At 52.5% G+C, this 26319-nt stretch overlaps 9 protein-coding genes across 9 annotated transcripts; 4 read left to right on the top strand and 5 right to left on the bottom strand.

Annotated features, from left to right (window-relative positions):
- Nucleotides 1-1529: 1529 nt before the first annotated feature.
- Nucleotides 1530-5163, top strand: G6M90_00g049920 (uncharacterized protein; the record flags this gene model as incomplete). The annotated part of the gene is made up of 3 exons (XM_066130477.1): nucleotides 1530-2223; nucleotides 2341-4650; nucleotides 4712-5163. 3 exons carry the CDS (start codon nucleotides 1530-1532, stop codon nucleotides 5161-5163), a joined length of 3456 nt encoding a protein of 1151 aa, XP_065986266.1.
- Nucleotides 5164-5878: 715 nt separating this feature from the next.
- Nucleotides 5879-7998, bottom strand: G6M90_00g049910 (uncharacterized protein; the record flags this gene model as incomplete). Its single annotated transcript, XM_014689612.1, has 3 exons — nucleotides 5879-6510; nucleotides 6563-7375; nucleotides 7458-7998. The coding sequence occupies 3 exons, from the start codon at nucleotides 7996-7998 to the stop codon at nucleotides 5879-5881; spliced, it is 1986 nt and encodes a 661-aa protein (XP_014545098.1).
- A 1373-nt stretch (nucleotides 7999-9371) lies between these two features.
- On the bottom strand, nucleotides 9372-11148 carry POLI (DNA polymerase iota; the record flags this gene model as incomplete). Its single annotated transcript, XM_014689611.1, has 3 exons — nucleotides 9372-10690; nucleotides 10741-11038; nucleotides 11089-11148. 3 exons carry the CDS (start codon nucleotides 11146-11148, stop codon nucleotides 9372-9374), a joined length of 1677 nt encoding a protein of 558 aa, XP_014545097.1.
- A 1626-nt stretch (nucleotides 11149-12774) lies between these two features.
- Nucleotides 12775-14100, top strand: G6M90_00g049890 (uncharacterized protein; the record flags this gene model as incomplete). Its single annotated transcript, XM_014689610.1, has 1 exon — nucleotides 12775-14100. The coding sequence occupies one exon, from the start codon at nucleotides 12775-12777 to the stop codon at nucleotides 14098-14100; it is 1326 nt and encodes a 441-aa protein (XP_014545096.1).
- Nucleotides 14101-14442: 342 nt separating this feature from the next.
- TRP2 (Anthranilate synthase component 1) lies at nucleotides 14443-16171 on the bottom strand (the record flags this gene model as incomplete). Its single annotated transcript, XM_014689609.1, has 3 exons — nucleotides 14443-14582; nucleotides 14665-16078; nucleotides 16160-16171. 3 exons carry the CDS (start codon nucleotides 16169-16171, stop codon nucleotides 14443-14445), a joined length of 1566 nt encoding a protein of 521 aa, XP_014545095.1.
- An 806-nt stretch (nucleotides 16172-16977) lies between these two features.
- Nucleotides 16978-17565, bottom strand: G6M90_00g049870 (uncharacterized protein; the record flags this gene model as incomplete). The annotated part of the gene is made up of 2 exons (XM_014689608.2): nucleotides 16978-17222; nucleotides 17322-17565. The coding sequence occupies 2 exons, from the start codon at nucleotides 17563-17565 to the stop codon at nucleotides 16978-16980; spliced, it is 489 nt and encodes a 162-aa protein (XP_014545094.2).
- A 1464-nt stretch (nucleotides 17566-19029) lies between these two features.
- Nucleotides 19030-20838, top strand: G6M90_00g049860 (uncharacterized protein; the record flags this gene model as incomplete). The annotated part of the gene is made up of 6 exons (XM_014689607.1): nucleotides 19030-19139; nucleotides 19209-19258; nucleotides 19315-19979; nucleotides 20067-20263; nucleotides 20322-20534; nucleotides 20652-20838. The coding sequence occupies 6 exons, from the start codon at nucleotides 19030-19032 to the stop codon at nucleotides 20836-20838; spliced, it is 1422 nt and encodes a 473-aa protein (XP_014545093.1).
- A 1380-nt stretch (nucleotides 20839-22218) lies between these two features.
- On the top strand, nucleotides 22219-24099 carry G6M90_00g049850 (uncharacterized protein; the record flags this gene model as incomplete). Its single annotated transcript, XM_014689606.2, has 1 exon — nucleotides 22219-24099. One exon carries the CDS (start codon nucleotides 22219-22221, stop codon nucleotides 24097-24099), a length of 1881 nt encoding a protein of 626 aa, XP_014545092.2.
- A 476-nt stretch (nucleotides 24100-24575) lies between these two features.
- Nucleotides 24576-26079, bottom strand: rpl-3 (60S ribosomal protein uL3; the record flags this gene model as incomplete). The annotated part of the gene is made up of 5 exons (XM_014689605.1): nucleotides 24576-24828; nucleotides 24915-25588; nucleotides 25650-25806; nucleotides 25907-25992; nucleotides 26074-26079. The coding sequence occupies 5 exons, from the start codon at nucleotides 26077-26079 to the stop codon at nucleotides 24576-24578; spliced, it is 1176 nt and encodes a 391-aa protein (XP_014545091.1).
- Nucleotides 26080-26319: the final 240 nt, after the last annotated feature.

Here is a 26319-nt window from a genome sequence, read left to right as displayed (position 1 = left end):
GGCGGATGCGCCAGATCAACATGGATATTGGAGAGTCCGATCTTGGAGTCCATCAGAGCTGCACTCTGCTCTGCTGAGCATTGCGCAACCATGCCAGACGCCGTAGATTGTGATAGAGTTTGCCATGCTGCCGCCACGCCTGGCCATTCCGGTCGGTACCTCGAAAACGGTAAAGGGAAAAAGACCGGCTGTTGTTGTTGCTGTCGTCGTCGTCGTCGTTGTCGACTTCTCCTATCTTTCCAACTCGGGCCCAAGTTGCCTTCACCAGACCATCCTTTTCCATCATTCTGGCAGCGTGACGATGCGAGCTCTGCTGCTGTAACCTGTCGTCATCTTTCATTTTCCATCTTGCTGGTTTCTTGGTCCCCCCCCTTTCTCGTATCGCTGCCGTGCTGCCGTCCTGTGTTGCGCCCGTGCGTTTGTGGTTTATGCCATCAGGGCATTTGCTGGAGCGGATTTGAGTTTGCTGGAAAATATACATGCGTACGTCGTCGACCATTGACTGTCAAACAACTTACTTTTCCCCTCTACAGCGGGAGGCCAAATGTATTGAACGAGATCAGGTACCCGGCGATCGCGCTTAATACCATACTATATTATACTATAGTAGTGTATACTTGTCCGGTGGGCAAATATATTCCGCCACGGACTGTAGATCTCACTGACTGACGAACACGTGTCGGACAGGCATCAGCATCACCTCGTCGGTTTGTCGAGGTGTGGGCTCTGTGTTTTTCCTCGCTCCGCTTTACGTCTGGTTTGCCTCTTTCCCACCGCCAAGTCCGTGAGCATTGCTTTGCGCTGTTTCAATCTTCGGCCCCGGCATCTGGACGATCGCAAAGAGGGTCCTTGGTTCTTTCGGTCCTCAAGTCTTTGGGCGGCCCCCCTCCACCTGGGCCGAGACTAGACGACTCCATATTAGTATCCTGCTCTGTTCTCAAATACCATTTTGCTTCTCATCTTGCCCGGCCGTCGCCCATCACTCATCGCCCGCGTCATTTTGCCCCTTCGCGGTGCCACGCAGCGCGGCGCCTCACCAACCAGACCCATCGAGTGAATCTGTCCTGACGAGGATTGACCAAGAAATTTCGGAGGCACGCTTCACGGACTCTCTGAGCAATTGGGCTGCGGCTGGTACGTGCATTCCAGCGTTGGCTCCGCGCGTTTTGGTCTTTGCGTCTTTGGCCTCCACGCTTTTTATTGCTTCTTGAATATTCGGCCATTCGAGCACACATTGGCCCCTCCCCTTACCCTTATCCTTGTCAGCCACCTCTTGTCCACAGGACCGTGTCACTCTAACTCATGTTCCAGATTCATTATTTGCTCCAACGCCACGCGAACCAGTCCGGCAAACATTTCGCGAAGCTACACATCGCACCTAAGAAGAGAGCCTGAGCCTTCAGTTTATTGGCGGCACGTCCGCCCAGCAGCACAATTGTTTGTTGCAGAAAAGGGAAGGAAAAAAGGAAGAAGAAAAAGTTGCCGTTGGTCTTTGCTCGACTACCGGGCAGAGTCGATATCTAGATGTCATGGAGAGCTCTTCAACCCCCCTGGCAGATTACTTCTGGATTGCTGGTGTAGAGTCAGTATCGTACGACGACCCTGCTGCCACCAACACCTTCACCAACAGTCTTCCGGTCGAGTCAACCATTGCAGAAGATGGAGAGCCTGACGACACTGCCACGAATGGGTACAAACCGACCACTGCCCGTCATTCGCGCCAAAATTCTGCCAGCCGCCTTTCCAAAATCTCAGTCGACGGGCGGTACTCGATAGCTAGCACTCTCGATGAGCTCGACGGCAACACTCGCAGTAATAGGAGCAGTGCTACCATAAAACCTGTCAAGCCCGCGGGTCTCAATGGGAATGCCGCCGCTATGAATGGAATTTCTCCCGAGGTTCTGATTCAAGGCCCAACCCCAGGCCCTGGGCTTATGGGCATGCCTGACTTCGACTTCGACAAGGCGCTTCTTAAATTTGCCGCTGAGAGAGAAAACTTCCTCGAGGACCTCTCCTTTACTGCGGGAGCCAAGTTGCAATCACGTCCGCCAATGATAAACCCACGAGCCGAGAGGATTCGCGCCGATGAAGGTCTCCCAAGCGGCAGGATGAGCCCGCTGAGGAGTCTCAAAGGCAGTATTCGACGCAAGATCAGTTTTAGGGAGATGAATAGCGTGCGCAAGGGACCTACGGTTGTTAGACAAGGTGCTTCTAGCAGAGCTGGTAAGAGATTCCATCCTCCCACGCAACAGTTTGTGTTTTGTGTCTGGGTTTTTTTCAAAACCCACGACTATGCTGCGGGTTCCCGGCTAACTCTTTTTTTTCTCTTTCTTTCCGCAGCGTCGGTTCGCACCACAAAACGACTGAGCAACTACAACTCCGTAATCCCTCCACCAGAGCCACTGAATACCGATCCTGATATGCACCCATTGAAGCGGCGATTCGAACCCGTTTTATTAGATCGATACCCACCAAAGAACGCCAATGATGAGCTTGCCAAACGTGGAAAGTTCCCGGACTACGTACCCATGTTCGCCTTTCCCAATGATATCCAAATCGTATCCTCCGATGATCGACCCCGTTCCACGTGGCACGGCTTTACCATGACAGGAGAAGACAATGCCAAGCTGTATGGCATAACCGTTATTATATGGACGGCATTGACAGCAGAGAGAGCAGAGGAAGTGGAAAGAAGATGTGAGCAGTGGCGGCAGAACCACATGTCCAACGAGGAGAGAGAGCTGGCCGCGAGCTTGGGGGTTCGATTGGCGGGTGAACGATCACACCTCTCACAGCTTCTTTCAAAGCTCCCCACGATACCATCTGGATCGCCGGCCCGGGACAGACTGGAAGATGAGATAAGCACAGTCGAGGAAAAGATTGCTCTCATGACGGATATGCTACGGCCGCTACGGCACGGTGCGGCTTCAAAAATCGAAGGGCTTACGGCGGGCGAGAGCGGTCTGTGGATTCCTCGAGCATACGGTGTTCTTGGTAGGGATGCGGCCTGCATGGGCTTCTGGAAAGAGTGGCTTAGGTCAATCGTCGTTCCCATGACTGATGGGGGTGTTCTCCGAGTGCCCCCCAGCTCCCCCAAAGTCGGACGTTGGCAGCCTCTGGAGCGTTACGTGGTTAACCTTTGTACAGAAGCCTTCAGTCCCTTGGGATCGAAAACGCAAGTGGAACTTGGTGTTAGAGAACTGCGGCTCTACGCACGAAAAGAGGGAGCCAACGAGCTCCCTGGTTGCCGGACGATTGACCTATATGCGCTGTTCCGGTGTCTTTCTCTCGAAAATGTCGTTGCATTGTTCGAGTACGCCATGTCCGAATCTCGCATCATCTTCCTATCTTCCCACACGAGCATGTTGCATCTGGCCTGCCATGCTCTAGTGAACCTCCTTTACCCTCTCCAGTGGGCTAGCATCTTCATCCCCGTCCTTCCAGCTAGACTCATCTCCGCTCTCGAAGCCCCTTGCCCCTATATTGTCGGTGTTGAACGTCGGTATGAACGGATCGACCTGCCAGATGACGACTATGTTCTTGTTGACCTGGACAAGGACACGATTGATGCCACCTCGCAACCTCACCGCCTACCCAGGCAACATCGACGAAAGTTGATGTCTCTGCTGCAGGTTGCCGCTCCTCACACTCTTCGATACGGCGTCGCTACCGGACCTCCGCCGTACGCTATTGAATCCTTCCCCTACGACTCCTTTTCTTCAGAGAATGGCTCAGTGTTCACATCCACGGCGGAACCAACAACCTTGGGCAAGTGGGTGTCACAGAATTCGTCAAGCTTTGCAGACCGAACACCTCCCGAAGACGTCCACCCGCCAGTATTCAATGCGTTTACCGTTTCGTCAGTCGACACCGGAAAGCTTGACCATCGACCCAGTACGAGCAAATCCTCCAAGACAAGCCCGCAGTCCTCCGTATCTCCTGCATCTGCCAATTTCCCTCCCATGCCGACTACTCCTATTTCTCGCAGCGATTCTGGCTTTGCCCTGACCGCTACACTGCGAGAGAAGAGGTCTGGGCACTTTGGAGAGGAAAAGGGCCGTCGAAGCTCATCTTTCGGATTGGATAAGTTCCAGCCCATGCACAAACCGAGCCTGCCGCTACTCAACGGTCATCAACCCAATGCCTCCATCTCAGGCTTCTCTGTTGTTTCGGAATCATCATTTGGAGGGGGGTACGCGCCGTCTGCCTACGCCCAGTCCACCCTCGCCGCCTCCACCATCATGCCCTGCATGCAAATCCAACCGGTGCGAAACACCGAGACAACTGTCTGGGTCGAGGGTCATTGCTTCAGTCTCAACACCAAAGATTCTTCCTCCTCTTGCACTATTTGCGATGACAAGTCGGAGGGCGATGGCTTCTACGAATGCACTTCCTGCAAAACTGTAGCCCACGGCCGATGCTTGGGACAAGTGTCACTTGTCTGTCCGGAAGCCTTCCACCCGGATCGAGTAAGAGCGGCATTTGTACGATGCCTAGCCAGTTTGCTGTACACCTACCGCAAACACCTCGGCCGTCCGAACAAGCAGCAAAAGTCCAACGGGCAATTATACGCCTTTGACATGGATGGATTCATAAGGAGCCTGCCGTACGATCAACAAGAGTACGCCACCATGATGCGCGACACTCAAGGTAAATACACCCCTACTTTCTTCATTCACCACACAACAACATGGCCACTGACACACGAAAGCCTTCAACGAATTCATCCACAGCCGCGAAACCACCCCGGCAACCGACCCCTCCATACGGCTCTTCGACGAGATCCTCATGGCCAAGAAGGCCCGCGGCCGCCCGGGCCTCTCATCTGGCCTCTCACGACTTTCCACCATTCGCCAATCCCACGGCGCATCCGTGTCTGCGTTCGGCCTCGCTGCCGCGTCCCGCACATCCTCCAGCAAGGCGCCCTCCTACCTCACCAACACATCCGACCACATCTGGCGCACCGCCTCGGTCCCCTTGCCAAAGGGCAACTTCCCCGGCGAATACCGCTCCGTCATCACACGCATCCCGTCCTGCCTCGACAGGACGCTGATGCGCGAGCCCCGGGCTATCCAGGGCGTCCCGAGGATGGAGCAGCGCGGCACGAGAGCCTTTGTGCGGAAACAAGTTCCCAGCATGCTGGGTACTACGCCTCCATCATGAGCAATTTTTGCTCGAAACCTTTATTTCTTTTCCCCCTCTTCTTTTGCACGTTTAGCTTGTGCGTGAGGCACTGTGCCATCCATTCATGTCACGACTCACGAGTGGGGGAAAAACAAACAACATTGCAATGTGTACATTAATTTTACCCTTCCTGTACTGTACTTTATTTAAACATCGCCTGACGGAATACGCTAAAGGGACATATACAAAACAAGTGTTTTGATACCTGACCTAGAATTGACTGGACGGGTTTAAATGGTAAAAAAGGGACGAGGGGTTTTAGGCAAAAGGATTATACACGCGTGGAGCTGGCATTGCATCGAGTCTGATTTACCGCCGTCTGTTTCGTTGACGTTTTGTACTTGGTTAATGTTGCGTCGTGGATGGATCATTATCAGCTGGTGATACTTTCGAGGTGAAGCCATGACGGGAGCGTGCTTGACTATTAGAGCATCAATCAAATCATCACTTCTTTTTCTGCCCATGGGATGGAACGTACATCTAGCCGCTTTCTGCAATATTTACTCTGACGTTTCTATGCTATACTACTCGTTGATGGAGAACATCTGCCATCTCTTCTAAAATATTGTCTCATTATGTACACCTCGTCGTGTATGTCATACGTCATCACACTCTCTTGAAATCAAACCCATTGCCTTCTCGGCCGTCATCATTCTTTAGAAAAAATAATCCCAAACGCCAGCACAACTGGAATCTATCGCCGGTACCTGCCCCTGCGAGGCGGGTTGGGCGGATTCTGTGAAGTAGTCCTTGGTATACCGCGGGGTGGATTTTCCTTGTTCAAGACCTGCACATGAAAATCTTCCCAGCCAATACTCTGGAGTATGTGATCAGTCAGAGATGAGTAACTCAAGTGTCCCTTGGGTAGCGCCTCTACACAGTGGTTTTCCACGCCATCGGCCCCCTGAATTTCCTGTAGACCAGCGATGCCAAATTGGAGGTTGCATGAACGGTACAAAAACCCAAGGATGTAATCGTTCTCGGAGTAAACGTTAACTAGTCGACCAGATACAACGCTCTTCATAGTCAGCCATACTCGACTCTCGGCCGGAAACGGTGCCCCAATCATAACGACAGAATCAACAACGCCAAACTGACGTCGCTCTGCCAACACCATTAGACAAGCATATATGGCTCGAGCTCCAAGACTATATCCGATCAAAGACACTGGCCTCTCGCCTTGAAACTTGTGCCGCATAAGAGCATCGGCAAGCATGGCGCCCGCTTTCTCCGCCCGAACCATGCCTACACTCCAGGCATTGTCCACGATTTTGCTGATTCGTAAGAGCGGCTGCGGCCAGGCGGATGTCATTAGAGTTTTGAAAACTGCGACGCCGTCAGAAATAGCTATATTACTGCATCTCAATTCATGACTTACTAGATTTGGATGCAATCTCCTTTTTAGCGCTTTCCCAAGCTGTACTCTTGATGACTGTCTCGAGCGCGCTTCCAAGATTCGTCAGAGCTGCATGTTCCCACTGGATGGCATATAGTTCTGATTGGCTATTGAGAAATTTCCAAGTTTCTGCAACATCTTTTGAGTCTGTCAAAAATCCGCTAAGGGCGACAAGAACATGAAGTCTGCGATGAGAAACTTCCAACATGGTGACGTCGTCGTAATTGTAAGGGTCCTTGCACAGTCGAACAAACGCAAAGTCTTGGATATCTCTGGCAAATGTAACCAACATCTTGCTAGGTAGTTTGGCGGGGTTGATCCCGAAAAGGGATCCCATCAGAACCGCATTTTCGGCCATGGTTCCCAGTAAACTCGCTGCTGTGATCGTTGACAACCCCAAGCCACGCTGACGCGTGCCAATGCGGACGTATTTCAATACGGCTGTGAGATTGACGGGACCTCCAAGCACCATTTTAAATTTTGGACCACCGGTTTCCTCATCAGGTTTGGCGGCATCTTCTAGTAATGCGTCGAGTGCCGCTCTCACCAGCCCCTGAGCCACTTGAGCTTCTCCCGACTGATAGGTTTCGAAAGATAGATTGAGGGATGATGTAAGCTTGAGGAGAAGAAGCCTAGAATTTGCTTTATAATCCTGTAGCGAGAGGAGGATCAATAGCGCAATATGTAGCAGGAGCTCGCGTCTGTCTGGGTGCAAGGACCACAAAGTGTTGGGAACGGGGGGGTGTCTTGCGGCTAACTTGGAGTCTTTATGACGTGTCGGGACACAATGCGGACCTTTACTTGTCAGTTCAATGGAGAAATGAAAAAAGGGAAGTACTCAGTTAAGCTTAGTGTGAGATATTATTAGACGCCGTACCTGTTGAGCCTCCTCGTCCACCACGACCGCCACGAGCAGCACGGTACACCCCACGGTCACTGCGTCCCCGACCATAAGGACCTGAAGTTTCAGCAGTCATATCGTTGACATTTATTTCTGTAAACCTCTGCAAGACGCTCGATTTCCACTTTCTGAAGAACACGAGGGTTTCTTTCTTCAGTTCCCCGAGCGGTTGGAACCTTGCGCTCTCCTCCGTCTCAACGGCGTGGTGAGACTTGGTATGCGTCGTGGAGTACGTGTCTGGAATATTTCCACGGAAAGTTTTGCCCGTCAAAGTATTCTCTTTGTTCTCGTCCTGATGGCGAAGAAGAGGGAGTGAAAGCCACTGTCCCTGTCCGTTATCTCCAAGGACTGGACGCACAGGAAGCGAGTCAAATGGGTTGCTCACATCCTTCTGCATGTTATCCGTAATAGTGTTGACAAGGGAAACGAATGCGTTTTTCTCGGCAATGGAAATTATTCCAGTCAGGTCAGCTGGTCTGCGAGCCGGTTGATGCCCACTGCCGCGGCCACGCCCCATGATGAGTATGTCAGAGTTATGAAGCGATGATACCTGAAAAGCCTTAGAAACGGCGAGAACAGCGCGGCTCTTATGTGTCGAGGGATTAGGAAAGGCAGCGAAATTCACAAACCTTGACCGTGTTTCCAAGTTCCACAAACTATGGCCTGAGAAAAGGGAGTGAATAAAGAAAAAGTCACGGACAGGAGCCAAACAAAGATGTTTAGAAGGCAAAGACGAAACAGCCTGCTTCTATAAGTGGACTCAAGAAGGACTCAAAGATGGAAGAACATGCCATTTTGCCACAGGATCTCTTACCTTTTGTTCAGATTCGATTTAAAATGTGGAAGCTGAAAGGATGGCAACACCAGCAGTTACAACAACTCCACAAGGAGAAGGAAGGAGCCGTCTGGTATTGACCTGCTACAGCGACTTAATAGTTGACAGCTGCCGCAGCTGCCGGCCAGCTGGCAGCTCTAACAGCAAGTGTCGGACCAATCATGAGCACATGGGAGAGTGTTGATGGAAGTCGATGGACTGGACTTTTGGGCGTGGTGTCACGTCGACTAGGCCGAGGGAGCCATCGGCTGTGCAGAAGGAATCCTCACCTTCTTGAAGCTCCAGTAACGGTGGTAGCTCTTCGTTCAATAGCACACCAGTGAAAAAACCGATTGCCGACATCTACAATGCTACTTGTGCACAGGATGCCTCCAGCCGTTCCGTGCACCAATATATTCCTTTGAGACGCGGGACACGGGGGTAGCTCGTCTTCTTGAACAACCTAGAAGGCGACTTGGCGGTAAACCTGTGTGCTTTGTGTTCATTGCACATACTTGTATTCATTCTTTTCGAAGATGTTGCCAATGTGATTAGATGTGTGCTTGTTATAGCAGACCAAGGCCTGTGAATAACACCCGAAATCCCCTGAATGACCACGTCTGTTTCAATGATCCCGGGCTAACTCGCTAATGAAAAGAAAACAGTCAGCGATGATACCGCGACGGCCATGCCCTCCAAGTTGCAGTTTGACGACTAGCCATTATTCTTGTCCGCTACAAGTCGTACAGGGCCTCGCCGAACGGGAGTTGTTACGGTGACCCCGTTTGCGCCCAAGGTCACGCGTATACAATCACCGTTGTTTGCTGAGTACGAAGGAAGGCTTCAATGCCATCATGACACAACCGGCAGCCGGCATTGTTCCCCGTCGGCCCTACCGCTCCATTATCAGTCTTGCCTCTTCCTATTGTTCTAGATGTCACCACCACCAGGATTGCTTCTCTCAATACGCAGCCAGTAGACCAGGCCGTCCACTACCCGAGGAACACGTGGGCATGGCAAGCAGCTTGTTTTGGATCATGACAGTCGAGAATCACCACCTCAAAGTCAAATGGACACTATTCTCCCATTTCGTGGTATCTCAAATGCGCTGGCATAGCAAAGGACGGCAAAGAATGGCCACAATCTTGACAAACAGAATTGTCTGAACCATTCCAGTCCACACCGGACCCCAAGCCTTCCGCATCACCAGTGCTAACTTCAGAAGGCGCCTCATCATCGGATAGTGGCTCCAGTTTAAACGGACGAAGCACTTCATCCTGCCTCCTGAACATGACAGAAATGTCCCGCCCTGAGCCTTGTTTGTCATCTCCTGCGCCGACCACCATGTTTGCAACACATATATTAATCAACTGCAAGTTCCACTTGTGTCCTTTAGCGGTTTCAAGCCGTCGTAGAAGGGGTAGGAGAGCTTCCGCAACTAGTTTCTGCGCTAATGCGTCTATATCAGCCGATGCGTCAAAAACTAAGCCAGGCAAGGGGCCAGATCGGGATATTCGACTGAAATTTGAAGCAGAACTGCGGCCTTGTCTCGTCGGCCATGATCTGATTGCAAGCCTCAGGGTTTTTGGCCGAGCAATCCATCGTTGTGTCCCCGGCTTCTCTGCATTGTGTTCTAGAGCAAGGAGATCTATTCTCATTCGCCGGATGAGCGAACACGAAAGTTTGTGCAGTTCTTCCGTGATTTGGGTCATGGTCTCTAGTCCTTTGTATGTATCTTCAATGCTTATTTGTGACGGAATGTCGCCGGCCTCTTTGACTTGCGTTTGATCAATACCATGCAAGAGACCCCATACCCTGACACCAACTCCCCTCTCGGCTCCAGGACCGGCGAGAAGAGTCTCTATGAACCCTGGGGATATTGATGGATGCAGACGGACATCTCGAGCGTAAACCGCCGAAGTAAATGAATGGGAGTCTGCGTCAACCTCTTCCCCAAGAACCTGAGACTCTAATTGCATAGAAGTCTTGAACCCCAGTCCTGGTATTTGCCTTGTCTTGTGGCTGTCCATGAACGCAATAACGTCTTGTTCATTCAAGGCCATTAGCGTCGTCTGATTGCGGGGTTTGTTACGGCTTCCCACCAGTTTACTAAGGAGCTTGTTGGTTGATATCCCACAAGTTGACGTATACCCATAATCTTCCTCCATCTTTGTGCGTAGATGGTTTGCGAGATGAGAACCAAGCAAGAGTCTTAGGTAGGTTTTGTTTTCTAGAGGTGCCTCGTCCGGGACGGTGCCTTCAACACAGCCCGCAATGGCCGTAAAATTACACTTGAATCCATCCTGAGGGTCTGTTTTGGATAGATGAAAGAAGGAATGTGATAAGCAACCTGCGTTGAGGCATTCAATATTGTAGTCGACGACATCGGTCACATCTGCATCAAGTTAGAAGTAATGTCCAGAAAAAGCAACAACTGCCGCTTACCCATAAACACTTCGTCAAACCCCAGCCGCTCTACCCTATTATTCCATGAATGCGACCGAAGAAAGTTGAATAGAATTTTGCTCACATCACGAAATGGCGTCAAATCCTCCCCATCCACGAGCACCAGGTCTTTGCATATCTTCTTAGCTTCGGATATCAGCATCAACTTCTTCACACCAAGCCCCCGGGCATTATAGTTGCAGGTGGCCAGAATATTTTTTTGCTTCACTCCCAGGGCTCGCGATTTGAGGGCTGGGTTCTTGTTCTCAAATACCTGGGCGTAGAAGCAGTCATAGTCCTGGGGGTGGTCAGTCACGGTGAAGGTGATGGACTCGGCGGGAGACAAACGAATTGGAGGATAACGCGGTCATGCTTCTGTCTGGGTACGCGCTTGGATTGCTGCTCCATGGGCCGAGGATTGCTTTCGTTTGATGCACCCGTGTACGCACGTCATGCAATTCTCATGATGAGCATGTGTTGGTAGTTGAGATGCGCATCGGCTCCCCGTGAACCGGCTGGCGTGAGCTAGTTGACAGCTGCGGACAGCTGCGTAGCTGACCAATGGTCGCGGAGCGTGTGGGCGTGGGAAGGAGCCGTGAGACTTTCCAAGTTCCAACCCTGCGATAGCGACTACATGGTTCACAGTGTACAAAGAATCCTAAACGGCTTATCTCACGCATGTATGGACATTTTCAGCCATCTTTTTGACCACAAGCAGTACCTCCTCGCGCCCGAATCTGGCTCAGCTCGACCAAGCGCGACAATTCGACGAATGGAAGCATCGCATCACTCGCAAAGTAGTACTACGACGGCCAAGCGCTGACAGACTAGACGCGCTCACCGCTACGCCGTGACGCTAACAATGTTCAAACCTGGAAAAGCCACTGCTAGGTCTGTCTTACGGACTCGGTCAGGATATGCTGCGTGGCGTCGTGGTCGGAGACAATAATTTGCTGCTGCTCAACTCTCAAATGTAGCCTCGCCGAGTCATCCCGTGCCAAAAAAAATTTGATCAAACAATCCAAAACAGATCCATATTCGCGTGTGACAGCATAACATAGCCCGCTGGAGCTCTTGATGTCCATATTTTTTTTTCTTTGCAGAATCGAGAGGTCATCCGGACGCTCGAGAAGGCGATGGTATCACGACGCGGCTAGGATGCAAAACAAGCGCCACGAAGAATGCATAGTCTGACGCGGACGACGACGGCTTTGGCGGCACAGATGTTTTGAGACGAGTGCTTGTCGGTGAATTTTGAACAGACTCGACTTCACCGAAGACACCGAAGGATTCAGCAGGACTATTGACGTCTTTGACCCTTTGTGCTGTGCATATGCCATGAAAATGTCGGCTGCATCTTATCAACGCCACCAATTACTCGACCCAATGGGTTGCTACCCCGCCTGCAGCTTGGGCAAGCCGACGTGATATTGGGACGACTTACTCCGTATGCATGAGATAAACGCCCGCAGGTGGAAACACGCAACCTGGGGGACCTGGATGATTGGAGGCATGGCAAGGTCCATCCCACGCATCTGCAAGGGTCGGCGCTTACACGCTGTACCAGTCACCTGGGGTTGACGACAACCAACCACGACAAACTCTGTCTGTTTGGGATGGTGCTCAACGACGAGGGGGGCACGAGGGGGACATAACCAGCAGCCGTCTGCTTCCTTCGATGCTATTTATCGCGTCTAGCCTTGATGCGAGTCGAGTGCGGCGCTTGCTGGGACAGCCCGGGCCCGAAAAGTGACCTGTCCCATGCTCGACATCGTATATAGCCACCTCACGCCGGGTTCTGGCCGCGTTGGCTCTCTGTTCATGTCTGAATCTGCTTTGACCACATGAATCTCCTTCATCATACCCCCTTGATGGGAGGCTGCCCTGCTGCGTCGTGCGGTGATTTGTAGCCTATAGGCATCAGCAAACCGTATTGGGCCCAGCCCAACACTGCAGCCACATCGGATCTTTTCTTCGGCCATCGTCGTTGGCGATACTCCCGCGGCCTGCCCTTCAACACGGACCACGTCCACCATGACTTCACAGCAACCTCCAAGCGCGTCCAGGAGACCCCGACTGTCTCTTCAAATCAAGACCACAGTATGCAGCCCTCCATCAAAAGGTCTGAGGGGCATTCCCTTGAACCCAAGTGACCCTACAACATTCAACACCATGTCCAACATCTACGTCACGGCCATTGAACGATCGTCAGCCATTCAGTCTGAGCCTGTCACCGCCATCAAAACCCTTCAAAACTTTAGTCTTCAATCTCCAATCGAAAGGAACGGACTGAAATCACGGGTCGCGACGTCCTTCGTGCCAACCTATCCTGAGACACCATTGACAGCACAACCCGTCTCCCCCCAGCAAATGGATTTTGTGTACCCGAGCACAATGACCGCCACGCCTCCTCTGTCCGCAGGCCCAGTCGACAACTCGTCCAAAGTATTCACATTTCCGCCATCAGCAGACAGCTCCAGGACGAACCGGCCACCTGAACCACCCGCCGACGATCGTATACCACGGCGTCGCCGGACACCACACTCACTCCCCGGGATCACCAGCCAGCTGCCATACACTCACCCCCGAAGTCTGCACAGCATTCTCCGAAACTCGCCTCTCCCTCCCAGGACGGCAATCCCGCCCCCATCCCCCCGGCGCCAATCCCTTCGTCTCCAAGAAAAGGCCGCCAAAAAGGTCGAATACGACAGCCCTCTGGAGGAAGAAATCACCACCTCCAAGTACGTCCGGTCGCACATAGACCTCCTATCCGAAGATGCCTCCCCCATATCCCCGGTCTACATGCACGCCTCGTCCCCCGGCATTACGGCCGGAGAAATCACCAGGCTCCCCGACGTGGCGCTCGCCTTCACCGCCAACGAAATCCAAGACGGCGGCCAAACACCCGGCCCCGTTGAAGAAATGGGACGCCGAATGGCTGGACTCGCCGCATCCCCCGTCAGGCGGAAGCGTGAAAAGAAGCGCCGCTGGGTATGGACAATCGGCCAGGACGACGAGGACGACAGCATGGGCGGCGCCGTAGCTGCTTCGCGCGCTGAATCCGCACATAAAAAGGCCAGGGGGGAGGATGACGTGCCCCAGCTTACGTACGAGGAACTGCCTACCCCCAGCATTGAGAGCATCAGCTCGGTGGCCGGTTCGGACGCAGACGTCTCGGATACATGTAGTGTTGTGTCGGCGGACCACACTGCACGGCGCTGCCTCTCCGTGCCGTCTGACACCGAAGTAGAGGCCAAAACTCCTATCGCGCCGACGGGCGGGCAGAAGAAGAGGGATACGCCGATCCCCGAGTTGGCTGACAATGGCGATGGTTCCACTCGTTCCGTACTTGCGAATTGAGTCTTGAATAGGTCTTTGTGTTTTTTTTTTGGGAGGTGTTATATGCATGGATGGCAATGGCTGCATTACTCATGAGTTTATGAAGGGGCTGCATAGGTATCATAGCGGGCTAGCTATTTGGGTTTACATAGCCTTTTTTTTTTAAATCACAAGATTCCTCACGACCTTTTCATCTCGCTGCGTTTTTGAGCCATTGTGCGAAGCCCATGACTTGACCTGCACTAGATGTCCACGGCTAGTGTGCCATCTATTTTTATAGTAGACAGTACCCAATCCGAGAATCACCATCTTCAAGATCTGTCTGTTTATAAATATACGTACATCTTATGCACAGAATATGGTCTATTTGGTACTTTTAGCAGCTTGCTGTTGGTCGTAATACAGCTCCTCCGCCGACTTGATGCACTGCATATTGGCGCCGAGTTTGTTGATTGTCTCCATCCATTCGTCGTATTCATCCGAATCGAATACGATGCCGCCGCCTGAGAACAGTTAGTCTTGGGTATTGCATGGAAAAGGAGACGGACAGTCCAGAAAATGATTTTGGGGGGAGAAGGCACGTACCAGCTTGGAGATAGGCCACGCCGTCCTTGACCATCATTGTTCTCAACGCAATGCAGGTATCCATTGCGCCCTCTACCGTGTTCCCGTTCTCGTCCTCACTTCCGTATCCAAAGTAGCCCACCGCACCGGCGTAGACGCCCCGCTTCTCCTTCTCCAACTCAGCAATGAGTTCCATGGCGCGGACTTTGGGCGCGCCAGAGACGGTGCCTGCCGGGAAGACTGATCTAAACGCATCGAATCGCGTCTTGTCGGGTCTGAGGACGCCGGAAACCTGTGACACCAGGTGCTGGACGTGGCTGAACTTTTCGACCACCATGAGCCGGTCGACGCGGACCGTGAACGGGTCTCCGACGCGGTTGATGTCGTTGCGGGCAAGGTCGACCAGCATGACGTGTTCGGCGCGGTCCTTGAGCGAGCTGCTCAGTTCGTTTGCCAGGCGCTGGTCCTCCTCGAGTGTCTTGCCGCGCTTGACGGTGCCGGCAATGGGGTGTGTGATGATCCTACCGGCCTCTCTCTTGACCAGGAGCTCGGGGGAGGCGCCGACGATCTGAAAGTCCTTGCAGTTGACGTAGAACAGGTACGGCGACGGATTGACGGTCCGCAGGTGTCTGTAAATGTTGAAGGGGTGGAGGCTGGTAGGTCGGGCGAATCGCTGTGACGGCACGCACTGGAAGATGTCGCCCTTGACAATGTGCTCCTTTAGTTTGGTGACGTGTGCTTCGTAGCCCTTTTGGCCAATGTTGGAAGTGGCCTCCTGCCCCAGCTCTATCGGGCCTTGTTCGGGAAGCTCGATTTCGGGAGAGTTGAGCACATCGACTAGGTCGTCAATGGTGCGTTTGGCCGTTTCATAGGCAGCCTCTAGGCCAGTCTTGCCATCCTCCGGCACCGCAACGTAGCTAATGACCTTGATGATGCCGTAGAATCTATCAAACGCCACAATGGTATCAAAGAGCATAAACAGCGACTCGGGAATCTTGAGCACATCCTTCATGGGCCGTGCAGTCTTGGGCTCAAAGTATCGGACGCAGTCGTAGCCGACGTACCCAATGGCACCGCCAGTCAATGGCGGCAGCTGCAGACCCGGCACGTGGGCGACCACATGCTCGGCCAGTTCCTTCTCCAAGGCAGGCAGAGGGTCCGTTTCAGGCCCGTATCCGGGTCCGGTGGTGAGGATCCTGCGCGGGCCGGCGCCAACAAAGCTATACCGGCCTACTTGCTCTGTGGCGGCAGACTCGAATAGGAATGAGTGCTCGGACGAGGAGTGGGCTGAGATCTTGAGATATGCGGCAGACGGCGTGATGAGATCGGAGGAAATCTGGCGGTAAATGGGGATGAGAGTCGGCTTCTTACCAGGGCCAGCATGAGGCCTCTCGACGATGGACCGGACGGTGTCGAGCGTTGGGACGATGGCCCGCTGTTTGGGCAATTGAGTCAGCAACGAGTCCAATTCGTGATTTCTGTTGGCGGTACGTGGATGCTTGCATGATGCACTTACTGAGCCCGCCATGGTGAACTGCTGCTTCGTGCTGGAAGACGAAATGTTCAAATGCGTAGTGACTCACGATGCGGTCTTGAAGATGGCGTTGCGGCGTCGATCCCGTATCAACAAATCGCAATTCACTAGTCCAACGCTACCGTTTTGTAGGAAAGTGACAGGCCCCGACTGCGGGGCAAAAAGAGAGACAGGTGAGGGGCCCACTGCCTCCATCGACCAGGTGCGTCTGGTCTCTTTCTTTCATCATCCTGCGACTTCGGCCAATGACCAGTCAGATCCGAAAAATATCACGTGGGCCGCCAGCGAAGGGCAGTGTTGGAATCCTCAGGTCTTTTCAGAGAGAATACAAGGACAATTATGAGAGAAGCGGTACCCGAACATGTGGATGACTCTCCAGCTGACTGCGGGCATTCACCCAGCATGAGTGACGGTTATGGAGTCATGACTTTGCGTCTGTGGTCTTTGGTCACAGGGACGGGCCATGGTGCTGGATGAGACAGCGGGACAAGTTGGTTCATGGAGAGATTGACTGCATTGGGAGTTGGATACATACTATCTATTAACGAGGCCGTATTTACAATCAAGTTCAAAGACCCTAGTTCAAAGACCCTTTGTCTACTTAGTAGTTGGCGGTACTAAGGGCAAAGCTTGGACCAGTCGATTGCGCTTCCTTGCTCTGTGCAACCAACCACTTAAGGCAATGCCCCTTTCTAATTGCAATTGCAGATTGCTGAGTAAATACATACATGTACTTGCATTAAAACCCATGCCACCGCCATTCCAGCAATATTCTTTTATGCAGGTCCCGTCCAAGCAACCTAGCTCTCCACTCCCAGAGCCTTGACACCCACGATGCGTCCCTCTTCCCTCGACACAACCCAGTACTCTGTCCTGGTCTTATCCCTCACCACGCTATAGACCCTCACGTCATTGCCTTTGGTTGCCTCTCTGACGGCCTCGATCAACTTGGTGTACTGGCCTTGCGAGTCCCAATCAACCGGGTCCATAATGCTAACGTCGGCCTTGTCGGCGTCCCAGTGCTTAATGAGCTTGGCGAATTCGGCTGAAGCGAGCATTAGTACATGAATACTTTTCCAGCACCGAAATAATCAACAACTAAGCGAGTGAGGCAAGGGAAGGAAAAGGGACAAGCCGAACGCACTTTCATCGGGCAATCCATCGCCACTCCACTTCAGGGACACTTCCTCAAATGGCTCATCCGCATCAGTCACATACACCGCGTCCTGGCACGCATCTCTGATAACCCTGGGAGCTTGAGATCCTTCGTCCACAGCTTTGAAGGCGGCGCTGCTCTGCTCCTTCTGCTTCGCCGCAAGCGCTTTCCCGTCGTCAAGGTCCTGGTTTGCTTTGTCGAGAAACGCCATATAATCTTCGTCGTTGGCCATGCTAGCGCTGCCAGGCTCGACGCTGGCTATTTCGGGAAACGAGGCAGCTCGTGGGCGTGGGAAAGCCCCGGGAGGCGAGGGGAGAGGGCTTGTGATCAAGTTGAAAGTCCTGAGCTTGACGGAGACCTTGGACGACGTGGCTCCAAGCTTGGCGAAACTTCGGGATGGTATCGCCAATGGTGAGGAAGGCAGACGAAAATAGTACAGGCAAGGAGTTTGAAGCGACGGTGGCGGTTTATACATTCATGCGCGTGGAAGAGGGAAGCACAAAGGTCAAGATCATCGTGTATCTGCTATTTGAGTTTCATGGTCGACCTCGTTTTCGGCGTCAAACCAGAGAAGTGGGGGTGACGTCAGAAACTGGCAAGCGTAAGGCAATTCCGGCCAGCAATACCCACTCGCCCGTACCTGCCTTCGGATGAGGATTAGCATATCGTCACAGCCTGTGTGCGGCGGGACGTCTGGACAATTTCAATCTTCCAATGTATCATCCGTCATGGGTTGGTACGACATGACGTCGCTGACTCTACGGGCATCTCCATGTCGTTTCTGCGTGTTTCTGTGTAGCCCTCCTTTGACATAATCTTCAGCGTGCCAGTGTGGCGTGCCTACGCTCACGTCCTGCACTGAGTTGGCCTTGAACTTCGTGAAGACGAGCTCTTTAGAGGCAAAGTGGAAAGGCTGTTCGAGGCCGAGTGCTCCAGGAACACAAGTTGCTGTAATTGCATCCGGAACTGCTCACGAACAGACTCCAAGTGGGAAACCGCAATGGTGCAAAACGCTCCTCACTTGCGGTTCGTCGACATGCATGTCGCGATAGTCCGCGAGCCACTCCAGCCAGTAATGCGTCGCATAAGGCGGATGACGACGATTTCATAATATGCAGGTCTCGGCCCCAATCACCCATGCCTCAGTCAAGCCATGTCCGCCTTACTCGCGAGGATATCAGCATGTGAGTCGCCGACGCTCTTCATCCCACAATATAAACTACACGCCAAAAGGGCATCGTCCCGTTTCCGCAGCGCAAATCTACCGGCCTACCTAGCATGATGCTAAAAACGCGCCCATGGTGCAAAGGGTTGGCAAAATGGCGACATGCTCAATTCGCCCACGTTGCCAAGACGAATTTCATGCCATTTTAGCATTTAAGCAGTACGCCAAGCTTTTGGGGGCCCTGGGGACGAACAGCCACTTTGTACTATTGGCGCACTTCTCCGTTTTGCGGGAAATTTCATAGGAACGGCTGCTGTGCCTAGGATTTGTTTTTTTTTAAACGAGGGAAAGAGGAAAGGCTTGATAGTTCTGAAAAGGACATCTTGGCGATGGTGGACGACGAGTTTAAAAAGCGAGGGCTGCCTCCCGAATCTGAGGGCTTGCTTGCTGGTAGAGTTTTGATACTGCAATCCTGTTGGTGCTGATCATACCTTATTCTGAGTTTTTCAACAGAAATAATTATCGAGAACAATGTCGACTGAGAAACATGTCGACTCGGACGTTCAGGTGCAGGAGGATGGGGATGAGAGGCTGCCCGAGGTGAACTGGACGGCTGATGAGGAGACGAAAGCAAAGAGAAAGTAGGTATTGCCCGGTGTCAAACATGGACGGCTTGATGGCTTCTTTTCTGACATGGTATTCTTACACAGGCTAGATTTCATCATTATGCCAATCCTCACACTCGGCTTCTTCTGTCTGCGTAAGTTCATCTGTCGCACCACCAGTAACAAGCACAATCGATTCTAACCAGCCCAGAACTTGACCGTGGCAACATGGCCAATGCTATCACAGACAACTTCATGGCCGACGTCGGCATAGACCAGGACCAATTCAACGTCGGGCAGCAAATGCTTTCCCTCGGCATCGTTCTCACCGAGATCCCCTCCAACATGATCCTCTACCGCGTCGGTCCGGGCAAATGGCTCACGCTACAACTCTTCCTTTTCGGGATCGTGAGCACATTCCAAGCCTTTCAGCGCGGATACGGGGCCTTCATCGCCACGCGTTTCCTCCTGGGAATTACAGAGTCGGGTTTTATCCCCGGTGGTCTATGGACACTGTCCACGTGGTATACCCGTGATGAGACTGCCAAGCGAGTCATGATTTTCTATTTTGGAAACCAGATTGGCCAGGCGTCTGCAAAGCTGCTTGCCTACGGAATTCTGCATATGAGAGGTGTGGGTGGACAGCCGGGTTGGTTCTGGCTCTTCGCACTCATGGGAGCCTTCACGGTCCTTGGTGGGTTTGTCTATGGACTTTTCTTGCCTGATTCGTTCCAACGCCCTAGAAGTACATTTTTGCCGCAGGTCACCTGGTTTACAGAACGCGAGTTGTATATTTTGCAGACAAGGGTGTTGAGGGATGACCCGATGAAGGGCAAGAAGAAGAGGAAAATCGGGCTCGATGCTTTTAAGAGAACTGTAAGTTCGTCCATTGTCGTCTTTCTAAACCCATGGGTGTTGTTGTCTGTTGAAAGAAAGAAAAAAGCTAATGGCGTGTTCGTCCAGTTCATTGACTGGCGTGTCTGGGTGCACTTCCTCATCACACTCTGCAATAACGGTCCTCAGCGTGCCTTTGACACGTACGCTCCGTCTATTGTCACCAGCTTCGGGTTCGGCCGTCTCGTCAGCAACGCGTTGGCCGCCGTTGGTCTTTTCTTACAAGTGCCAGTGTCCTTTGCGTTTAGCTGGATCTCGGACCGCTTGTTAGTTCCATCCCCGGCATCCTACAGCGCCGCATTATTTACTGACGGCGGTAAATAGCAACCTTAGGGGTGAAACCGTTGTCGTGGGTATGTTTTGTCACCTGCTCGGATACGTATTCAACCGAATCTTCACGCGGGTACAGCTTCGAGGCGTGCGCTACTTTGGCGTGGTCTGGACGCAGACGTTTGGAACGTTTTCGCATCCGCTGAATATCGCGTGGTTGTCGCTTACTTGTAAGGATTCGGAGCAGAGGGCATTAGCTATGGCAGGGTGAGACCAATTCCTTTTCCGCTTTTGCCTTTCTATTGTTGTATTTGTATTTCGTAGGCCTTGTTCGGCTGTACTGGAGCTTTGGGAGTTATCGGCTAACCAATTGTCTTGGGATAGCGTCATCATGAACGCCAACATAGCAGGTATTTACGGCGCCCAGATCTTTCGCTCAGATGACAAGCCGCTTTATCAACGAGGCTTCACCGTCGCGATTGCGGTGCTGTCTGTTGGTCTCGTGCTTGCAGTTTCACGGTGGGCTGATGATTTCTTGCACCGCCGGCGCAAGGTTCGCGCGCTGGAATAAGAAGGCGGTCCGACGTATTTGAAACCGCGAAGGATGATTCATGTTTTGCGTTGGTCATACGTACTTAATAGACACTGCGGGCGTGACCAAAAATATGAATCAATTTGTGTCTTGGCCGCATCCTACGGCTTTTCAGCTAGTGTTCCTCTTCATATAAATGGCCTTGCCGTATTCGTGGTCATGTGCAAACAAGCCATGCCTTGTTTTTTCTTGATTCCCGGTGTGTGTTTATTTGTGTTGGTTTCAGTTGGGTCATCTGGCTCTTCCGGTGGAGGGCCTTGCCATTGTTTCTTGTTGGCCGTGACCGAGCAACGAAATTACAGGCGTCAAAGCTTTCGCTTAGGAAATAGCGAATGCAGATTTTTCCATCACTTGTCTCACAACGGCAACGTCAAATCCATTCAAACGGCGATTATTCGTGGCGAGGCACCTTGCCGCTATGCCGACAGTCAACGACAGCTACTAGTAGTATAACTACCTACGGAGTAGATGCTCGAGTGGAGAGCCGGCAGGACGATAGACGCCGTGGTTCGGCTCAATCGGTGGTGAATTCCCCGTTTCGGCAGCCGCGACCCCGCGACTTCCTCCTCAAAAGGCTCCACCGCCCACCCAACTTCCCCAACTTCCCCAGGCTCCGGTGGAAGCATCTCCCATCATGTCGATTCCCTCCATTCCTTTGTCTTGTGCCACACCACGTTTCGAGTTCCCATATCTACCCCGATACCGAGTTTATTACTGGACTAGTTGAGTTAGGTCTGTCCACGCTGCTGCGTTCCACGCCATGCAGTCATGATTGCCCCCTCATTGCCCACGAATCAAACTGAGGTCCGTCACATGTCTCCGCCGGAGACGCCAGATGGTGCCCATCGAGCTCGAGTCGTGCGAGCATGTGTTCGATGCAGGAAGCAGAAATTAAAGGTATCATTTCTTGCCTCCCCCCTTTTCCTTCTTGGAGGACTCAACTTTTCTGTTAGCAACGGATTAGCTAAAAGAAAATGTACGCTTCTGCAGTGCGACACGGCCAGGCCCTGTACACTATGCCGCCGCTCAGGCTTCCCTTGTGAGGCACGGGATGAGAATGGTTCCGCCAAAATCAAGAGGGCTGTCAGGAGAGCCAAAAGAGACCCGATCCCGCCAGATTCAGCTTCTCCCGAACAAAAGAAGCATAACCTTCCGCTCAATCCATCACGTGCAAGCCCGCCATTCCAATCCAATTCTCCAGGCCAGTCTCAGGGTCCCCATGGTAACTTGAGTGAGCGACAGCGGTTTGGTGCCAACAGCTCTGCGGTTGGTTTTGCTGCTCGTATGTTTGGTGACTCGGCGGGTTCCCATCCTAGCGATATCTCGAAAAGCATCCCTGGTTATGCCGGTCGGTCCAAAATGGGTTGTGCCGGGCCCCCTTGGTCCTTGGTGACGATGCAGTGTCCTTCGCCGGTGCTGCTCGAGGCACTGATAGATGTGTATTTTGATCGGATGCACTGGTTCACACTGGTTTTCCACGAACCGTCATTCAGACAAGCAGCAAAACATGTTCTTTCCAGGACCTCATGGCATCGGGACGAACTGGGCTTTGTCTTGGCTTGTCTAATGGTGTCTGCTGTTGGACTGAAGTGTGTCGTTCGGGACCCGTCATGGATAGGTCACGCGATGCTCGCAGAAGAGTCCTGGGATGCCGTGACGCTTCTCGAAGCACTCATCAAGGAAGTACGGTTCCACCTCTTGGATCTTCTCGACGACTGCTCCATCGAGACTGTGCAAGTCTGCAGCCTTCTGGGAACCTACTACGTCTTTCACGCATCCCCCACTTTAGCATGGAGCATCCTGGGCATGGCGGTCCGCACTGCGTATGCTCTTACGTTGCATTGCGATGGTGATGATGATAGCGCAACCGGAAAGGACTATGACCCCGTCGTCGCACAGGTACGCCGCCGAAACTGGAATCACATCCTCGTGGCAGATACGTTTGCTGCCATGATATACGGGCGCCCAGTTTCCCTCGACGCTGCCTTTTCCTACGTCCAGCCTCTTGATGACTTGGATGACTTGGTTTTGGGACCTGGTCTGTCCAAACACCCCCTTTTGACTGCCAATTCGCCAAGATCCGTCTCGTCTCGTCCAGTATCAAGACAGACGTTTCATGAGTTGAAATACTACCTGTACGACATTGTGCGGGAGGCACTAAATCGTTTCCGGCTCTTACGTCTGCAAAGCCCCATCTCGCCGGCAGAGTTGGTTTCTTTAGTAGAAGCAGTGCAACACGTTCGCTCCTTGTTGTATGCTTGGAAAGCAGATTTGCCGGCTGTCTTCGACACGAACCCGACCTCCCAGGAGGCCATCCTTGCAGATCTTGATAGCATACCGGACCTATCCCCCGAGGAGCAGAAATCCCGGCGGCACCTGTCTCTTCAAATCAATGCCTTGAATGTCACATATAACAGCGCCGTCATCTTCATCCATCGACCCCTTCTGGAATATCGGGTGGCAGCCGACTCACGCCAGGCCTTATCTAGCGAAACACTTCAGGTTGTCTCAGAGTCTCTGCAATTGTCCGTCAATGCAGCTCTAGAAATGTCTCGAGTGCCGGTTCCTCATCTCGAAAACCAGTTTGCAATGTCGTTTGTACTGATGAATTTCTTCACTGCTGGCGTCATTCTTTGCATTCCGCCTACCACTTGGCCGCTGAGCTCCATAGCCCACGAGGCCAAGGCGGGGACATTACGCATTATTCATGCTAGTCGAGCTTTGAAACCTGTTACCCCTATAGCGTCCCATACTGAGCAACTGCTCACAGGATTGTTAAGGCGTAGCCTGCAGCAGGAAGTAGACAGCGGTCTTCATCAAGAACATAATGTAAGAATTGAGTCGGATCGGCGCTATCCGGCGTCGATGGACCAAACCATGAGATATTCACAGCAGAATCACCTCCCCATTCAAAATGAAACCGAAGCCCGAAATGAACAGGCGAACCAAGTGCCGGTACAACAAGCGCCCCGGTTCTCACAGGCGGACCGACAAGGCCCAATATCAGGAGACCAAATGCGAATGGCCAATGTCTCGCTATTCCCACTTACACATAACGGAGAGATGGAGGATGCCAACGTGATGCATTCTGCAAGCACGATTTATGACGAGAACGGAAATTTGGTGATATCCAATAACGACCCCCGGCGGGGAGCAATAGACTATCATTACGCCGAACAACGCCACCAGGTAGACTCACAATTGGATGAAGTCTTTGGCATATTTGGACAGAGTAAGTAGACATCCTTTTTTTTTTGGCAGCTTTAGTGCTACTTGATAAACACGCTCTGTACCGGACCGTTATCTACCCAACACATCGCTGATTCTGAATCTCCTAGTGCTTTTCAACTTGGTGCCAAATGACCCGTACAGCGCTTGGAATTGGGGAAATGGTGGGTTCTGATATGAGTAGACATGGGTAGGCATGGTTTGGCAATGGCGTTTTAGACGGGATTTAGTAGCCACGCCGGATTTAATTAAACCCATTAGACAATTCACAATAATTTGTTCATATCTTGCCTGTCATAAAACGTTTTAGTCATTGGGAATCTCGTTTCGATTTTTCATACGTCTGTTTAGCTAGGCCTTTTACTGATTCATCCCATTATGAAACCAAACCCAGCTTCCAGCAAGGCTTTTTAAAAACCAACCCTTCGACACCGTTGCAAATGGCCGAGACATACACATAAGGAAGGAAAACACGACTATCCGCAGATTTATGCGGAGGCCAGATCCTTCTTGAGGGTACCCTGATACTGCTTCTTCTCTGCGGGGGTCTGGAAAGCACCGTGACCGAACTCGGAGGAGGTATCGATCCATTTGAGGTTGATCTTCTCGAGGGCACGGCGGGATGTGTGGGTGAACATGGACTTGCGGAGAGTCATGACACGCTTCTTGACACCAGGGATGGAGCCCTTGACCATGACGAAGTCGTTGTTGACCTCACCATAGCGAACGAAACCACCCAGACTAGAAGAGAAAATCTTGCATCAGTATAAAGCACGGGCAGCTAAATGATTTTGCCTCAAGGCGAAAGGCGGGGGGCTGGAACATACGGAGTAATCTTCTTCTTGGTCACGTCAATCTCGGTCGAGGCGCTGTCCTCGGCGTCACCCTTGCCAATGCGGTAAACCTTGTGGTTGACCGAGGTACGGTGGTGGTATCCCATCTGACCAGCACGGGCAACGGTCCACTGGACGTGGGAAGGATGCCAGGCACCGATACAAGCAACCTTTCGCAGACCCTTGTGCGTCTTTCGGGGAAGCTTCTTGGTGCCCCAACGGGCAGTAACGCCGTTGAAGCCGTGGCCCTTGGTGACGGCGATGACGTCGATCATCTCGTCCTGCTCAAAGATGGTGTCAATGGAGACGGGCTTCTCGAAGAGGTCCTGGCCAAAGGAGACCTTGTCGGCGACGCTGCCGCCGTTGATCTGGATCTCCATGAGGTGGGCCTTCTTCTGCTTGAGGGGCGTCTTGCGGATCTGGGTGTGGGCGAGGACTCGCACGACGGTGCAGTACTTCTTGATGCGCTCGAGCTCGCGGGTGATGCTGGCGCCGCTCGACTCGCTGTGCTTCTTGGCGTACTTGGTGAAGGCCTTCTTCTTGCTCTTGTACCAGTTCTTGTAGAAGCGGCGCTTGACCTCGTCGGACAAGTGCTCAGCCCACACGGTGGTGAGGGAGCGCAAGCCGCGGGGGGTTTCGATGTAACCAACGAGACCAACAACGATCATCTAGATGAGAAAAAGATGTTAGCCATAGGCTCAGATGCCAAGCGGGCTGAGTTGTTCGTACTGGTGGTGTATCGACGACCGTGACGGCCTCCACGACCTCCTTCTTGTTGGCCTTCGCGCCGGGTCGGTCGAGGTCACGAACGATCGTGGTCATGCCGGCCTTGTAGCCCATGGCGGCGGTCAGGTGCACGGGCTTCTTGGGGTCATCCTTGGGGAAGCTGTGGAATGCATAGGCAATTGGTTAGCAAGTCTCATTCTTTACTGAGTTTTGTGAAGCTGGTGATGCTCTTGCGGGCAAACCCGAAAATAAAAACTTACGACTTGACCTTGCCACGGTGACGGGCGGCACGCTTCCTGGGCAGGAAAGCCAGGGAGCCGTGGCGGGGAGCCTCGAACTTGCGGTGCTATTCATTTAAATAAATTAGCATTTGTCGATCGAATTAATCTTAAGATCTTGTCTTCTTTTCGTTGTCATGGCATCTTACACTCATTTTGGCGGGCTGGGTGTGGTTTGGGGTTAGTAAAGAAGTTGACGAGGCCTGCGTGACGAGAAGAAGACCAAAGAGTAGGAGGGTTTTTCTACAAAATTTGTGGGCGAAATTTTAAGCGAGGACCTGTGGGCAGACGTCGGGCCAGCGTGCGAGTTGTGGCTCGTGCAGGCACCGCTAATCCTATTGTGGCACCTGGGCTAAGTCTCCACCAGGGTTGTCTTCACCAAGGTCTTTGACAGA

The sequence above is a fragment of the Metarhizium brunneum genome, chromosome 2, assembly GCF_013426205.1.
Source record: "Metarhizium brunneum chromosome 2, complete sequence".
NCBI classification, from domain to species: Eukaryota; Fungi; Ascomycota; class Sordariomycetes; order Hypocreales; family Clavicipitaceae; genus Metarhizium; species Metarhizium brunneum.
Note: the sequence above shows the minus strand (reverse complement) of the source record. Positions and strands in the feature narration are given on the sequence as shown.